Here is an 18,480-nt window from a genome sequence, read left to right on the forward strand (position 1 = left end):
AATATAGAGCCTGTTTAAAAATTCAGTACAAATAAAAGTGGCTCAAATCTACTTATTTTCTTCTTTTTAAAATTGGAAATATAAGTGGTAAAAACTTAAAATTAGGAAGAGCTACAGCCCTCCTGAACTCAGACCTTTCGCTCCCATTTTGCCAGCATCATTCCATTCCAGACTGAAGCGAGTACAAACATTAGCAGTAATGCAGTATGCTGCCGTGTTAAAAATGTGCAGTATGCAAATCACTACCCTCCAAAAAAAAAAAAAAAAGCTATGAAAAATTTAGGTTTTGCAGAGGAAAAAATACTCTCATAATAGCTATAGAACTTCGTCTGTCTGCCAGGCAGATACTACCCTACTACAACACCACATCTCCAGTATTGACTTTCCCCGATCATTCTACTACCTGAGTGATGTCAGTGTAAATTCAGGCACCATTAGTAAATTTTTGACCAAACATATACACAGCACTGACAAAGGAGTAAACAACCCTTCAGCTTACCAGTACATGTAAAAAAGACACTGACAAAATGGAAAATAATATTTTTGTTTTTATGATAAATTAATCCTATCGTTTCCTCGTTGCCCCGGAAAAGCGAAAAGCTAGACACTATTTACTTATCAATCCTTTATTCTTTTTGCAAGGATTCCTTCTGCTGCCATTCCACACTGTTTACTTTGTAAGTAAGAAAATGGTAAAACTAAGTAGTCACGGGAGCATCCTCAATGCCTGTGTCCCTTGTTTTCTCTCTCCCTGCGCTTTAACTCCTCTTTGTAGCAGTATGAACAGTAATTTTCAGTCTCAGGACGACCGTAGAAGGAACAGTTCTCCTTCTTACAGCGGTTCTGCTGGATGGAATATATTGGGCAAACTGTGCTTCTGCCTTGATTTTTATCATTGTTCAACCAGGTCTGTGGCGCATCCTCATCAGCATATTCTAAGCAGTCTCTAATATCACCAGTATTGAACCCATTTGTGTATGTCTGAGACTTGTGTTCAGTAGGCATGGCATAGCTCAGCGATTCCACCGTGTTCACCGTGCGGATACCGGATATCCGGGCTGGGCTATAGCTCTGAGAAGACAGTGATCTGTTCTGTTGGGGATAGGTGGCACAGGTCTTTAAGGTGCCAACCACTGGCTTGTAGGTATCATCTTGGAAGCTCGATGGCTTGGAGTTGACATCATGCAAATGGATGACACTTTGCCTTTGGACAGGTGGAGTATGGCTATAGTGGGCAGATACTGGAATGGGTCCACTTTTCTTAGCACCGTTACTTGGTGAAGAAAATGACCCAGGAGTGGGGCTAGTGCGGTCTTTAAATTTTAAAACCAGCTGAGTTGTATGGCTTTGAGGCAAGACGGGTGATGCCCTATCCTGAGGAGATGCTTCTGATTTTTCTTTTGAATATGCTTCTGGCTCCAGTTTCCTACTAGATGACCCGTTCAGTGCAGCCTTTTTCTCAGCATCCTTTCTTTTCTGTTCCTGTTCTGCATTGAAACGCTCCTGTGCACTGGTCAGGTAGTAGCCTATCATCTCCTCGTGGAACTGATGCCTGTGACTGGTCAAAAGAAGGCCAGCAAAAATGAACTTCCGTTCCCCCTGCATGGCAGCTCTCAGAATATTGAGGCTGAGTTTCACATCAGTGCTGTACTTCCATGGGTCGGACTGCTTGTCAGCGAAGGATTTAGCATTCGTCTTTTCGATGGGTGAGTTGCTTGCTCTGTCGGTCGGGGATGGAGTGGTCTTTTCAGATGGAGAGGTGCTCGCAGACTGTCCAGACTCCTCTTTGCTCCCTTTTCGAGACTTGGATTTCTTTTCTTTGACTTTCTCTACTGCATCGCCATTTTTTCCATTCCCTGAATTGGCTCTGCTCATTTTGCCATGCACCAGGCCGCCAAGACCACCCATATTCTTTTTCAATTTAATTCCCAGGGTTTTACTGAGGCTTCCTATTTTATTGGCAACTGAATCCGTCCTGGTTTTGTCTTTATCTTTCCTCTGCTTGTCCTTTTCTTTTTCTTTACTGTTTTTGCCATTATTGCCATTGGAATTACTACAGATGGAATCTCGGTCCGAGTCCATTGAGTCAGCCAGAGACTGAACATCTTCCCCAGCTGAAGCTGTAGGGGATTCTGGTTGAGCCAAAGGGGCCTGCTATGGAAAAGTAATTATGATTAGACACAGCAAGACCAGTTTCATACAGGGACCTGGTGCAAAAAAAAAAACCCTAACCCTCCCCTCTCCCCCCAATCCAGTATGGTTTTTGCCATTAATTTAAAATGTACTTTTTAATTTATGCACTGACATTCTTTTCTTCACCAAATAAAGCTTATTTGGCTGTGTTATGTATCTTGCTTGTTCATACAGTAGCTTTTGGCTCATTTCAAGCACATTTGTACAACAGAGGTCAGCCATGCAGAGGTTCTGTGAAAAGCAGTGTCTGGGTGATGGAGAGATGTGAGTTAGTGCTCCTGCCGAGGGGGAGGCTGCAGCACAACCTCCCTGCTTGTACTGACCAGCTGAGTGGCTGGACAGCACCCAGGGATTGGTCACTCCACAGGAAGCATTTACAGTACAGGCTGCCTCAACAAGCATGGAAAGAAACTGACAATATTGTCATGGAAGGGAAGAGAGGTTCTGCTGAAAGCTGTAAGGGCAGTGCAGCACACAAACCTGTACGCAGCAATATTTCATAATTCATCATGTTCAGAACAATCTATTTAAATTACTTTATTCATTGTTCAGGGCCCTGGTGCATGGGAGTCACAGGTATGATGCACCAGAGCTAAACATCTAGCCTGGAATATGAAACCTCAACAAGCAGACTGAGGAATGCTGTGAGGTGCCTTCATCCCTACTGCAAAGATAATGCAGATAAAGCTCAAGTCAGAAGTCTGAGTTCCACTGTGTGTTTTAGGTAAAAACCCCATATTTCTGGAAAACGCAATAATGAGGATCCTAGGATAATTCAGACTGGGGCTGTGTTCATGTACTCCTGCAAAATCTAGTCTTGCTTTCAAACACCATGATGCTAAAATCTGCTAGAGAGAAATATGAAGCATATAACTAACCATAATGAGGGAAACAAAAAAGGGGAAAAAAAAGCTTTGGAGATGTACAGAAATGCATGTCTGTCTGCTTCGTGTCCTTTGGTACTTAAGTGTTTGTTCTCTATCTCTATGGAGTCCATGACCACCCCACAAACCCATTGGGAGCAGAGCTGTTATCCCCACTTGGCAGAGGATAAAATGAGTGCTAAAGTGACCTGACGATGCTCATGTGGCAAGGGCAAAGCAGGGAGAGGTAACATAAGGTTCAGGCTCACAGTTTACAACTACAGGACCATTTTGGCTCTCCTTTTTCTGATGTGGTAGCTACATCAGCTACAGAAACTGTAGAAAAATGGATTTTCCCTTTCTTGCAGCTTGTTAAATCCTTTCTCCTTTTGTGTTGTTTCTCCTTTCAAATCCCATCTGAGTAGGCTGTCTAAATCACCTCCATCCTCTCCTAGCAACCTTTTGCCTCCAGACTAACCCCTCAATCAAGTCCATGTAATTTGCAGAGAAATTTGCAGCTGAGTAGGTGCCAGCTGGGCATGGTTCTAAAATAGCTTTCTTAGAGTACCAGGCTCCAGTTCAGCACCAGTCTGTGGCCTTTTGTCAGCCACTCTAAACTGGGAGCCGTCCAGGGGTGGAAATGTATTCTCAGAAGGAGAAAGGACCTGGATTGGTGACCTGACAGTGGCACAAGGAGAGCAAGCCAAAGCCCTCAGAAAACAATGGTGAGAAAAGGTCTATTTTAAGGCTTTTCTGAACTACACAGATTACAGAAATAAGTAACAGAAAGATTAAGCAAGAAAATACATTTCAGAACAGAGTATCAATTGCAACAAAATACACAAGCAATTCTGGTATTAAAACCAATAACCATAAAAATCTATAAATCTGACTGCACTGACAGTGAGCCATGAGTGACCTGTCCCTGCTGCTGGGACTCTGAGGTGTTTCCTGCAGTGGACCTACACAACATCCTGCCCTGCCTTGCATCCCTCATCTGGTTTAAACCGAGGTGGGTTCACCTTACCCGTGTCTCAGATGGTATGCGTATCCATGTTACATTCATATAGCTGTGCAGAAGATTAAGCTTTGCCTCAAGAGACAGAATCAAACTAAGGACAAAAAAAAGAAGGAAACAGTCAGTCAAAAAGCCTGAAAGAAAAAGCAACAGTTTTTAACAGGGGGAGATGCAACAGCAGCCTGAACTGTGACCATCAGCTGGAGGCCCACCCATGTCACCAGAGCACATGAATAAAGTCCTCTCTGGTGGCAGCTCTCCCAGTACTTCAATCAGGTACAGCTCAAGACATTTTACTGCTTAACACTAATGTTACAGAAAGGTCTTACTTGGCCAGTCTGGTGTTATCATTGTCATCTTTTCCCCACTCCCAGTCTTTCCCAGGATCGACAGCAAAGTGCAAAGGCAGCAACTTGTGTTCAGAGTCAGTCAGGGGGATCACCGCTGAAGTAGAGAAGAAACAAGGATTTGGGCAAGGGGAATGACCAAACCAAACCAAAAGAGATTCAGCTGTGAAAAGCAGCATAACGGGTTGAAGAAGGGCAGAATCTGAATGTGCTGCAGAACTGTCTCATCCAGAGCATCACAAGAGATTTATACCAGGCTCCATTTCCCTGTTTTGATGTTTGCGCAATAGAAGAGGAGAGGGGTAGGTTAATGCACTGATTGCTCCTGGAGTGAAGGACATCACCTGTGGAGGAGGGGAGACCTCTGAGAGAACAACATCTCCATTTTGTAATGCACAATTAACACTTCCTGGAGACAGAGCCATTAGAGTTACAGAAAGCAATAAAACCCCGAAATATCCTGCCTGCCTGTCACATGGATGCATACACTTGTTAATTATTCTGGTTCTTCAGTTTAGTTTTTTGTTTTCAGTTTCTGTTTTCCACAAAAATATATCGATAACACCATTAAAAAAACAAAGCAAAACCCAGTAACGGTGATTTTGGACTTAAACTTTGAAGTACCATAAGTGAGGAGCATAGATCAACAAGCAGATGTGTTAAGAGGTCAGTCAGAGGCCTGGCTGTGAAGTACAGTGTAGAGAAAGACCATTACTGCTGCTACACTCCAGCACTACTGTCTAGCTGCTCTGGCTCTGCTGTCCTTTCCTCTCTCTGCTGGGGCTCAGCCCTCTGACACATCTCTTAATGACTCTTGCTTTATAGCCAGCAGGCAGGGGCTGCACTTTGATCCTAGTGTCTGTCATTCACTACCAGCAAGAAATGAAGAGGAAACCACTGTCACCTTTAATTAAAGCCAACAATTTGCTTCCATTTCATTAGGGAAAAAAAAAGACAAAAAGCTTTTGAGGGACTGGGTGGGATCCTGAGCACAGATCGTGGTGCAGGTCACTGTGGCTCCTCTGACATCCATCAAGCAATTTCATTTTCTATACTAGAACCCTGAGGGACTCAGCCTGGGCATTCACTGCAGCAAAGTCAAGGGGCAAAGAAACCTGGGGGAGTCACCCAAACTTCATGGCACTGAAATACTGAAAACTTATTGGCTATAAGCTCTTTATAATCTTTTCTGCCGTTCAGACAGCATTGTTAAAACAAAGGCACAGCATTTTTGGTTAAATATTGTTCCTCGCCTAGCAGAACACAGGAGATTTAATCTGCATTTTAGATTAACTCAGTATTTGGTTCATAGAGTCTGGCAACAACTGCAGAAAGTCAGTGTATTTGGTCGTCTTTGCAGAGCGAAAAGAAAAGGTCAAACCTCTACAAAACATTGCACCCTAGTGCTTATAGTTGGTAATTCTTGAAATAATTCTCCTCATATTAACTGCAAATGTAGTACAGAACAGCTGGAGATCAGTCAGCTTTAGTTGCTGATACTGCTGTAAGATACAAGCACAGAAATTCAAATTGTAAGAGAATTTAGCTCCTTAAAGAAACTCAGTGTGAATAAGTAGCAGAGAATCTAACTCTACAGCTCAAAATACACTGTAAAGAGAGTTCCTGAAGCACAAGAACATAAAAAAATGTGTAGCAGAGGTGACAACTGAATACACTTTTTAACACTTAGTGGTTAATTTGAGGGCTTAACCTGCTCTCCAGTTGAAACCACAGTATTTGAAACAGTCTGCAAGTCCTAATGCCCGCAGATGGGACATGTCAAATGTAACAGCAGCGATTTTGTCCACAGCAGTTTTAAGACACATGCTGAGGGCTTTGATGCTGCTCCTCAGCTGGGTAGATCGCCTTCTGTGCTGTGAAGTCACAGCGGGTCCCAGCACTCAGCTTCCTGCCTCATGAGTCATTATTAATCTTCTGTACAGAAGAACATTTTAACTATTTCTGAAAGCACCAGCAAAACAAAGTGCTGACACAGATCCTGACAGTGCTGCTAAAAACCACTGCCACAGCTCTCACTGGTACTGCACACTGGTGTGGGCAGCGATCTCACCGCTGACTGCCTGACAATGCAGGGAGGTGCGGGAAGCATGCTTAGGGCAGTTGAGAGCTGGTCTTTATTTCCCATTAAAAAAATACAAAACACCTGCATAAATACAGTCCGCAGGAATACAGAAGTATTTACAGATTTTTATCAGATGTGTGGCTTTCAAAACAAAAGGGCCTTCAGTGATCACCAGAGTGCCAGCTTGTGCTGGTAAAAAGATGACATGGCAAAATGTGATTTAAATGCTCTCTAGACAAGAGGATGTTAGTATGTTCTCTCTCCTGATATGCCAGAGCAGAACTTCAGGTGTTCACATCAGCATTTAATCGACCACAAACATTTCAAGAATACAGGACATACTGTCCCCTCTGCAGGAGAGCTTCTCAGCACCTTCAATACGTATGTATGTGCATGCAGTATGTTCATTCAGATAGCTTCAGCTGCTGCTCCTGACAGCCGGTTACATGGCTGGGGTATAAATACTCTAAGATATGAATGGCCTGACTATCAGAGATGCTCCTTTTCAGTCACTGCATTCAGCTGCATTCAGACAGTTCACAATCTGGCCATGTGGCACCTGTACACTGCTTTCCACTCTCGACAGCTGCTGCTCTCCCTTCCTCTGTGCTCAAGCTGCCAACATCTCTTTGCTGGCAAGGTACAAAAATAAGCATTATTAGAGCATCCTTGTGCCAATCTATTTCCTGTCACAGTATTTGAAGAACAACGGCAATGCTGTGGTTGCTGTCAGACTGCTGCAGTCTCTTAACAGCAGATAGCTCAGCAACTGAAAACTAAAGCGTTCCCTTCATCCCAGACTTAATGCCAAGTGCTCTCTGCTGCTCCACAAAATTGAAGCCTGGGTATTCAAGGCCTTGCAGTAAAACATGTAAAATCACATCATAGAAAACAAATGTTATTTGGATTCAACAACCTTTTTAATTAACCTGGATTTATTTATACACAAAGCCAGTATTTAACGTTCCTGATGCTGTGCTGGACATTTGGCAACAGCTTTTCCTCCCCAGCATCATTCTTGTGTAGTTACAGGTGTAGGAAAATCCTACAGAAAGACAGCTGCTAACCACAAGACGTATATTTAACATTATTGCTTGCACTCGTGGTAGAAATCAAATATGTGATGTTATCAAGCCCAAGCTCTTGCAGTGTGAAATTAACAGTAATATTTGGCTTGTAATACTAGGAACGTTTCAGTAGGTGGCACCAAGGTGTATCACCGAATAACACATACTGAGAGCGGCGCTCACTGCCTCATGTCAGTCCTGTCACTTGGAGGATGCCACAATAGCAAAAGGTTCGGTGGGTGGCAGTTACCCTATCTGCAAACTTATTGCAGAGATAGTTCCATTCTGTATATTCAATCAGATTATTTACACCAGGCTCTTGCCAGACCTCTGATAATGAAGTATGGTATGAAGGCAGATTAACGTGCCTGAAATAAATGAGGTCACTGTCAGTCTACTGATGCTATTCTGATCCCAACTATTAGAAAGGAAGAAATGGACTGTGCCTACTACAGAACATGTCTTGTTTGATGACCAACGGAACTCAGACCTAAAAACAATTAAAACCAAAGACACGGAGGCATCTTCAACAACAAGATAACTACAATTTGTAACATTTTCATATATACAGGAGTTGTTAACAGAAGGCTGATGTTAGAGTCCTGGCTGCAGTGTGTCATCAGCAACCATCACCAGTGAAATCATACCCTTAAAATGTCTCTCTTAAACTCTATCTTCATTCATACCACGTTATTGCATTAAAATGGCATGAATTTGCTTGGCAGACTTTCATTTCTCATGAGGTGTTCTGTATCATACCTCAGAATACTGCTTTGGAAATGGTTCCTATGTGAAAAGCATTTTCCTCAGGGTTGTTTTTCTACAGATTGAGGGCTGGAAGGCAGCTGCAATGTCCCAGTGTATAATGCAAAAGCCAGACCTATTGCCAAGCACCTACCACAAATCCCTGAAATAGGTATGTGCCCCTGAAGGGTTGGACTGGATTGATCTTCCTGTTAAATATCTGACATCTAGATCAACCTTTTTCTTCATTTCTGTCTCGTGGTTCAGTCTCCCCTTCACCAACACACTCTCTGCCAATATCACATGTAATGCTTTGTACAGTGTTTCCCAGCTCTCACAGCCTCACATAATAAACTCTCTGCTCTTTCCAAGGCTGGCTTAATGAGAGGATTTGTACCTAAAAGCAAAACTCCACCCAATTTTTCTAAAGCCTCACAATGTTTTTTGCCAAAACTCTTTTCCCTTCCCCACAAAAGGAGCAAAGACAGCTAGGAGGCAACCTCACAGCTTGCTGTTACTAAGCAAACAGGTCTTCTAAGTAAGGGCAGTTATAGTCTTAGGCTACTGATGGAGGAACAAATCCAGTCCTGAAGCTCTGGTTACTCCCAATCCCAGATCCAGGAAGCTTAAATTTGACACAGAAATATCTGGTCAGATTTGTCACTGTTCCAAAGTAAAACAGAAGACCGCAAGGCAATAAGATAAAAACCACTTCAACTAAACATTTTACATTGAGAAAAGTGCCTTTAGCACACTAGAAGAGGGATTTTTCAATTACATGATTTTCAACAGTCATCTGACTTGACTAACAGTCTTCTAAACACTTTACTGTCCCAAATTAACAAAGGCCTTTGAGAACCCAGAAGCACAGCAGGTAACTATGACATACCTATTTACACATACGGAACTGAGAGGAAAGGTTCAAATGCCAAAGACAGACAGTGACAGCACAAGGATTAGGACTGAAGAGTTCTTGTGATCAGACTGCTCAAACTCCTATGAATGCAGCAATAAAATTTAGAGGATATTTTTTTCCTTTCTGGCAGGTAAATACATCTAAGGTAAAAGACAGTACTTCATGCACTGTGTTCAATGTATACGTTTGGGTTGCTGTGTTTATAGCATACCTTGTTCTCTCTGTTGATCTTTTTGTTCCATGGAAACAAGAGCGGAGAAATGGGCCTGATCATAGGCTAGCACAAGAGGTGAGCAATGGCATCTGTTAGGTAGAACTTCAAGCGGCAAATAAATTCCTCCAAATGGTATAGGTGCAAATGCTGCAAAGAAAAATGAGGGTTTGGGTTTTAAACTGTCAAAGAACAGACAATAGTGTTGGTTCTAATGTGTGTAACAATTGTGCCACAGCATTTTCAGAGCTCCAGGGAAGCAGCCTCAAGTGGAGTAATTGATGCAGAAAACAGTCATAACAGCAGGTAAAATTTCAATATGAAAACATCAGGAAATATACTGAGAAGAATGACAGAAACATTCTGCTGACATATATCCGCCTTGCTCTAATTGTTTATTAGTAAAGATATTAAGGTCTTACCACAAAATCCTGATGACTCTCACACGTCTGCAGATTTGCACCTTCCCATAACACTTGTAGGTAGAAGAACATTTTCTAGCAGTCACCAGTAAACACACTACCAGTTCTTTTGGAAACATACTCTGCTCTGCCCTGCATTAACGGATTTCCATATGAAATGTCACAAACGTGTTTACAGTCCACACGCATGTCACCACACATCATATATGTATGAATGTGTATATTATGTATTTATAATAATGATAAGATTAAAAGATTCCACAAGTAGAATTTGAATGGGATGCTGCATCTGTAGAGGCAAAGCCCTTTCCTTTGAAAGATCCTATGCTTGTTTATATACAATTATGGAAAGCAGCAAGTTTGGGTAGGAAAATTCTCTCAATGTGTTTGCTTCTGACCAATTATTTTTGCTTTTGCTGTCAAAATATGAATCCTTATTGCTGAAATACTCCCAAAATGAGCTTAAGGAGAAAACAGACACAAACAATGCCCTGTTTTTACTAGAGACTTTTTCTTTGAAGAGTTCTGCTGTGTGCAGACTTTGGGACACAGAGCAGTATTGGTTTTGAGGCATACATCTACATCTTGGTGAGTCCTTCCAAATTTGAAAGAGTCATTATGCTTTTTGAAAACCTGTGCTTTGTACACCCAACAGTAAAACCAAGGGAACTTGATGCTGGTGGTCTATAGGCCAGCAGTGAGAAAACATGGGAGTTATAATGACAGAATCAGACTGGCCAAGGAGAAGAAAGTGTATCGAGGGTGAGGGAGTTGTGTGTAACTTGGGATAGGAAGTTATAGGAAATGAAGCAATAGTGATCAAGCCTTTCAGAGCAGATAGACAGCAATCATGCAACCAGTAGCTGTAGTTCACAACTGGAAGGGAAACTGAAATTACCCAGCATTGTCCTGGGAAAGTAAATTTCTATGAACTCCATCGCTAGTTCAACATCCCACTTCACTCAGTCAAAAATCCTCCTTTAGTTAAGCAACATACTACCATTCATTAGCATTCTGCTAGCTCATGGCAAAAAGTGAGAGAGATGAGTTCAGTCATCCAAGATCAGGCAGCTGTGCGCTCCACATTGGGATCTAACATTTGTGTACTCACATGTATAAACTGAATAGAACACTCTGGAAACTTCAGATTGACAGGCTGTTAAGGCATTAGTAAAACCGAAAAGCTAAGATATACACATTCAAAATTCAACTATTCAAAGTCAGATTAGATTGATCTATGCAGAGATTTAAGGGGCACAAAAATAACATAGAAAATTAGAACCTTGTTAACCTGCACCAGTAAAATTGAGTATGTTCTGTAATGTTGTGGTTATTTCGTTATGAGTAAGGATATCCAGAATAAACAGATATTCAGTGAGACTTACAAAGTTATCTGTATTTTTTACTTTCATCCAATAGAAATGGTTTATCATTCTGCTCTTTTCTTTCCCTCCAAAACAAGGCAGCAGCTATCCCATAAACACTCAGATGTGTTACAGCTGGGTCTTCTGTTTGCAATTCAATTGACACAGGTGTGTACATTTATAAAGACAAACTCTTACCTTCTCCCCCTGAGTCTCGTAACATGGTGTCTGCTACTACAACAATAGGTCTTCTCAAAATATGGGCTAAGACAAAAACATGGAACTCTTCTAAACTCTCATAGACTGGATCTTCTGAATTGTCCACTCTGGAAGACACAGCATTGAAACTTTTTTAACCATCTAGAACCAACCACTGAAACTTAAGTGAATCAATACATCACAGCAGCTATTTCTTCCTTGTCCCTCATATTCCCATGCTTCTGAAACACATACTCCAGTTATTGAAATAGTTAACATTAGAAATTGAAAAGGAAAATGCATTTTTGACAACAATAGCAACAGAGGAAATGTTTTCACTTGCAAACTGCACACTAGTTTAGTAGCTATCAAAATTCATTACTGTATGAACACGAGTACCTTACATGGTAGGAGAGCAGAACATAAAGCCCTATGGAGAACACTACGGTGAAAACTAAGTCTTTTCTTTATACTGGCTTTCTACACCTCTGATCCAAACAGTTTATGAAACCACAGGAGTGAATGAAACCCTTCTGTTTGATTCATCTAGCTGCAGCAGACACAGAGCACTTCAAGAATTGGACAGATAATGTTTCATTTTTAGATTGAAATAAATATTTCATTGAGGGCTACCTATACCAATTTCAGAAACCCTTTTTTTCATGTATGAATGGACAAACACAATCAGTAGGTTTTAAATGCTGCCTTTTACTGAAGAGCTCACAAATGTTTAGTTCACACTTCAGGGCTCAAAACATTTGACAGCAAGAGAGAAGCTTTATGTTAAAGAAGACATGCTACTAACTTCAAGGGATGTGCCGCTGATCACTAAGTGCAGTGGGTGCTTCTCCACCCAAAAAGGGTAAAAATGCAACCTGACTTGAAATTATGGTTTAAAAAGAGGTTTTCCTACTAGCATCAGTGTGCTTTGGATCAGCCCTGCAAACTTCCAGGAAACAGAAATGCCCGGCACCGTTAAAAGCTAACCTATAAAGCCTGTCCTTTACAAAACAGAACATTCGTTTCTCCAGACTGCAAGAACAAACCTGGTCAATTCCTCACTTTTCTGGCTGAACACTTCCAGGCCCTTGTATGGCTTCACAAGCATTTTATAGATTTTTTTGGTTTGTTATCTCCTTCCCTATTTTTCTAGTTTAACGTCATTAATGTCACTACCACATTTTAAAGCTTTGCCTCTGCCTCAAAGACAGAAATAAACACCCTAGATGGAGGGAGACCGAAAAACGGCAGGGTTGTGGGAAGCAGAGCACATCAAAGATGAGAATTCACAGCTGAGTGCCACTTTGAAAGATGATACACAGAGGACACAGCTTCTGAGACATGACAAATGAAGGTGGGCAGCATAACCCAGACACTTAAATGAAGGCAGTGATTGTCCTCCTAGTGTTAGGTGTGCAGAGAACTTCCATAATTCACTGTCATTAATTTTCATTACATGTGAATAGTTAACTGAAAAGAACTGTGTGGGCACTGCTCTAGAGCATGTGGGACCAACACAGTAACATCCTCACAGGTCTGATGGCATCCAGCCTTTCCCTGGGACTTTATATTAAAATCTTTCACCTCAACTTGGGAGCACAGCAGGATGGATCATTAACAGTAGGCTGATGCAGGACATGAATTCTTGGGTCAAGCCATGAGATACCTCTCCTTCCCTGTATCCTTCTACCACATTAGTATTTCCAGACTAGCAATCCTAAAGTTTTCTTCAACTCCTCAAATTATTCTTCATCTCCCAGTTAATGATGTTTCTAGAAGTGAAAGGCATGTTCTAGATGCAGCTGTATCAGAAGTCCCTTTATCCCTTTGGCCAGCTGATGTCAAGCCTGACTGCACATGAAGTCCAAATTTCCACTGGGCTTTCTTCACTCTTCAGTATCACATCACCAAGTCACTTAAATCACTATTTATGATCGTATTTGCTCATTTAAAAATCATTCTCTCCTGTTACACATCTGTTTTCCATTGCTGATTTTCACGGACACACAGGGAGCTCTGCAGGTCATACTGGCAACATCCCTGTTCCAGCAGGGCCACCTACAGCCAGGCGCTCTGTAGTGGGAGACTGTCCTTCTTTTCTTTGGGTGGGGAATAAATGATATATTGCATTGACTGAAGGAGATGAGAAGCTTCAAGTTCCAATTTTTGTTTCTCAGGCAGAAATGACATATAGGACAGAGTTTTGAAGGCATATAATAAAAGAAAACCTAAATCAGCTTTCCACATGTTATTGTTATTTTGTATTTAATTGTGTGGGAATACAAGTTTTTGTGTAAAACATATTCTGTGGCATGTGAGATGCAACCATCTGTCTCAACTAGGAAGAATCCTGAATTCAAGACTTGTTAAATAAGGAAAAAAACAATCATGTAGGTATTAGTGATTTTAACATGACATCCTTTGCCTTGAATTTTCTCTCTTCTGGAAGCTGTGGGGTATCCACTGTTTTCAGATCTGAAGGGCTGCCTGAACTCACAAATCTGAATCTCCACAGCAATTGGATTATTTCCAGGCTGTGTTTGGCTTAGTTTGATTTACATCAACTGAAAAGAGGCAAGATGAACAGACTTACTGGCTAGCAGAAACTTCAGCTGATAAGCAGATGATGTACTGTTATAATGAACCTTTTTCTTTAGGCACCCTGTAATTGCTGCATATACAGTTACAACGGGACAGCACTCCTACAACAGACAACCAGATCAAATAAGAACAGTTTTAAAGCAATGTTTTTGTTCAATGAGCTAAACTAAATTCTCTACAAGATGAGGGTCTCTGATGGCCACAGTGGTTTTGTATGAAGGACTGTATGTTGAAATACTCTGAATACCTAACAGAGTTCCAAAGCTCAGAGATTACATGCATTTGAGAGGCACCTCCTGTTTAAATGTTCTGGGTTTCTGCCTTAAATAAATCTCTAATGATATACAGGAAGATTACAGCAATATTCCCTCCATTCTTCCCCATGTACAATCACCTGACTTTATGAACAGGATAGTGCCAAGGACATATGAGGCAGCTAGCTAAAAGGTGATAGATAAGACTAAATAAGTATACCATCCACTTTCAAAATCTATATTAGCTCACACCATGACATGTAGCTTTCAGCTCTGCTAGGTTTTCAGGAAGTGAATAACTGTGATATTCGATGTCACACTAGAACAGGCTTTGAAATCTCTGACAACAGTCTGCAAAATGAAGGACTGGATTGGAATTGTCTCTTCAGCAGGATTGAAGCAGTTAGGTGCTTAACAAAACCAGAGGGTACAAGACATTTTCCTTTTTCCAGAGCAGTTCCCCCAGTCCGACACTCCTGGGTTTGCTTGGAAATGGAGATAAACGAAACAAGCGCATTGATCTGAAATTTTTTACATTTACATGTACAAGATGTACAAATCTGTTTCAAGACAAGAATCTGCTTCATGGTTACTGAGCTAGCTCTACTTTAGCGCTTGAAGGATTTTATATGTTGAAAACAAGAACTGAAGAACCAGGTTTTTCTGTGTTCCCTTTTTCCCCAGCTTCCATGCCTCAGAGCAAGAGCGCTCTCAAAGAAGGAATCTTTAGAGACGTAGCAACAACTGCTGATCTCCTTTGCGTGTAGTTCACTCAAAAATAACTGAGAGGAACTTGCAGGTAAATGAGGCAGCAGAATCCCAGACATAGCCTTGTCACTGAATTCTTCTGAAGCTGATACAACTTCTGATATAGTAGCTAATTCTGACACCAAAGGAGAACGCTTCGTCTACAATTCAAAGACTAAATGGCAAGCTTTCTTAATATGGTGCCTAACTAGAGAACGTAATATACCCCATCTTAAAACCAGGATTTTGATATTCCTTTTCTATCTCATGGGTACATTAAACTCAGAAAAATAATTCACTCTGTCACATTCTTTCTGTCTTTGAAATGACTGTAAAGAGAAATACATATTTACACTTTTAATATGCTAGCTTTCTTGCCCGATTCCTGTGTCACTATTTTAAAAGAAACATTAACTATTGTCTGTTTACCCTTACTTTATTTTGACTGGCAAAAAGATAAATGCAAACCCTGATGAGAACATTTAAAACCAAATTAAATCAGTTCTTTATGAAATAGTGATACTACTCCCTGTTAAGTGTCTGCTCATTTACTGGCAAATGTACCATTTGAGGATATCTCTGGTTGGCAGATACCGAAACTACACAGTACGTGAAACGTATAGAAGGAAACAGAATAAGGCCAGAAAATACTAGTGGTGAATAGAAATGTGAATTGAACTGCATTAGAAGACGAGAGCATACCAACAGGAAAGTATCAACAAACACAGGAAACCAACTAGAGAGTAAAATGAAACCAATCTGTTGGGGGTTTCTTTTGCCTCAAAATCAAAGAAAATGAGACACATTATGGCTGAGAATTTTCTAAATGATGTCCTCCTGCATGAGTAGATGTACCCATCCCTGACAGGGTTAACAGGAAAGTATAATATTCTTTTCAAAGCCCAGAGAATGTTTTCTAAAGATGTTATCATTTTCATTGTGCCATATGCCTTATTTTGTCAATTACCACCACATGCCATTTTCTCCAAGGGAAAACAGTAGCTAGAGAAAAGTATGCACTGAACAAACCACCACTGAATATTTTCAGTGATAAACACTGGACACAAAACCTAAAGTTTCTGCCTTCTTAAAGCTGGTCAATAATCTAAACTTTGGAATCAACTGCACTGTAAGTGAGGGATGGTTTAACATACCAGATGTTTAAAGCAGATTCTGTGTGTGGACTGGGGTATTTCAATGTTGTAGGTACTATTTCATCCCAAACTTCCACCCTCCCTCCCCCACAAATATATTTCTATCCAGTTTTTCCAACACCACCTATACATCTAAACTAAACACATGTTGGCATCAAACACTACTGCATTTTTCCTGTGACCATCAGATTATCTGGTACTGTTTATAATAAGCTAATTCACTAAAATGCTATTGAGTATGATACAAAGCACACATACTAAGGTGGTCTTCAAGAAAACACACTCTTTCCTTGCTGCCCTGTTAGTTGTTTGCCTGTTAGTACTGGGTACTAAGTGGCAAACACTGCCAACTTTACAGAGCGTAATCAAAGTTCCTGCCTTCAGCCACACTCCCATGGAATCAACCTAGATCAACAGATGTGAAATTAGGTAAGAAAAGCATCTGATGTGGTTTCTTAGAAATACAGACATACCCTACACAGAGCCTTCCAGCAACACTGACTTTTACCAGGAGGACAGTGAATCAGATTAATCAGATATAAACCTCCCCACAATCCTTAAATAATTCTTGCATTTGAGAGAACTGGATTTGTTACAGTTAAAGCTTGAAAAGCTTGAATAGTCAAAAAAAGGGCAACTGTTCCTTTCAGTGCAATATTAATTACTGTAATTTTTAGGTGAACTTCTTTGTAACTGTTCAAACACTAAAGTAGCACACTGATTTTTCAGAAGGGCTTCAAGAGACTACAAAATATAATACAATATTCCACTTCCTGTTTAAAAAGGCACTGCATCCAAATATTTCATCTTTAGCCTTAATACCAAAAATATTACTTTTTTGCCCTTCTATGCCCTTGGGATTAGCAGCATTTTAAAAGCAGAAAACGTGAGGAGTTACTTGGTGACTTGCCCTCGAAAAACATCTCTCAGAATATTTTCTCTTTGAATTATAAAGCTAAATATGTATGAATATGAGAAGGCGGCTTTAAAGCCGTGCTAATGCACAGAAAATGTGGTATCCGGGCACAAACTACTTTCTTCCAGAATGTTGTTAGAAGAGGTGATGTTACTCTGTCATCACATATTTCAGTGAAAACATCTGAGCAGTGGCTGTCTTCCTGCTAAACCTTCCTCAAAGAGCTTTGTATCTGCAGTGGAACAGGGCGCTTCATCTCCTTGAAATGCTACTGCCGACATTCTGGTTCCTGAGACCCACAAATCAGGATTAACAAAATCCAGACTCTTGGCTGCAAAGTAACCTCAAGTTAGTGTGGTAGCTGTACAAGGAAACTTAATCAAAACACTAGGTATTATAATGGGATGTTAGATTGTAATATTCTACCACGAAAAAAAAATCTGAAAAGACAGTTTGACGGTCCTAGAAACATCTTCCTTCATTTGTGCTGTATTGCCTTCCTATTGGGAACAAAACTAAAGGATTTTGTCATACTCTAAACTTACCCACCACCAGTGCCTCCATTTTTACTGAAATGTGTACGAGGCTCACTCGATGCCAGTTTAAGCAGCTCATTCCACTCTCGTTCCCATTCTTCTTCTGTATACACTAAACCTGACTATGGGAGAGAATGAAATACCTTTACCATTACGCTGGTACAAAATGTAAGCAGAGTTATGCAGTAATATTTATGATTAACTTATCTTGAGCTTCACACATGATGCAGTTCAGTATCTTGGACCATTAACGGTTTAACATTTCTATTCAGGTGAAAGACTATTAACTTCTGAAAAAGTTCTAACCCAGTGACTGCACACTGGATTTCATTTCTAGATGTGGGTCTGCTGCTGCCAGCACAGCACTCCACTACTGCAGATCCAGTTATTTATACCCATGAGAATTCTTTGCAAGCATGGTTAGTGTGCTTCAGTGCCCATGTCTGGAGGTTTGCTTTCTTCCCCAGTATCCTGAACTACTATGAATGCCCTCCTTGCCAGGCAAGTAATGCTTGATGCTTTCTTCCTCTATTCAAGAGCAGCAAGGGTATGTAACACTTCTGTGCCCCTGTGTTTCCAGGTAGCCTGAAGCAGCCAAGTCAGTCACAGCTCAGCTGTATTCTCACTGACTGCTGGTTACAAAGGAGTCACAAATCTTTAAGCATATTCACTTGACTGCTTTCAGGGTTACCCCTGGAACTGGCTTTTCTAGCCACTGTGTAGGCATAGACATCTTCAGAAAATAATATGTGCTGAAGTACAGCTTTCAGTTGACAAACCAAATCTACAGATGATTTAAGTTAAGAAACATCCCCTCAATATTTGGTCACAGCTCTAAGAATCCTA

At 40.9% G+C, this 18,480-nt stretch overlaps 1 protein-coding gene across 6 annotated transcripts in view; it reads right to left on the minus strand.

Annotated features, from left to right (window-relative positions):
* Positions 1–610: 610 nt before the first annotated feature.
* The window catches only part of OTUD7A (OTU deubiquitinase 7A), a 146,482-nt gene continuing 128,612 nt past the window's right edge, over positions 611–18,480 (minus strand). For 5 of the 6 annotated variants that reach the window (XM_061447144.1, XM_061447143.1, XM_061447142.1 and 2 more), the window contains exons 11-16: positions 17,644–17,756; positions 11,427–11,554; positions 9,443–9,592; positions 4,404–4,518; positions 4,084–4,168; positions 611–2,154 (exon numbers count right to left, since the gene is read on the minus strand). In XM_061447144.1, coding sequence (XP_061303128.1) covers positions 721–2,154; positions 4,084–4,168; positions 4,404–4,518; positions 9,443–9,592; positions 11,427–11,554; positions 17,644–17,756 — 2,025 coding nt within the window. In that variant the 3' untranslated portion in view covers positions 611–720. The remainder of the gene's footprint in view (positions 2,155–4,083; positions 4,169–4,403; positions 4,519–9,442; positions 9,593–11,426; positions 11,555–17,643; positions 17,757–18,480) is intronic. The other variant, XM_061447146.1, reaches the window with a different exon arrangement.

This window comes from Pezoporus flaviventris, unplaced genomic scaffold (assembly GCF_033815535.1).
Source record: "Pezoporus flaviventris isolate CSIRO_AGI_PZ_B2104156 unplaced genomic scaffold, CSIRO_AGI_Pfla_v1 ptg000006l, whole genome shotgun sequence".
NCBI lineage: Eukaryota > Metazoa > Chordata > Aves > Psittaciformes > Psittacidae > Pezoporus > Pezoporus flaviventris.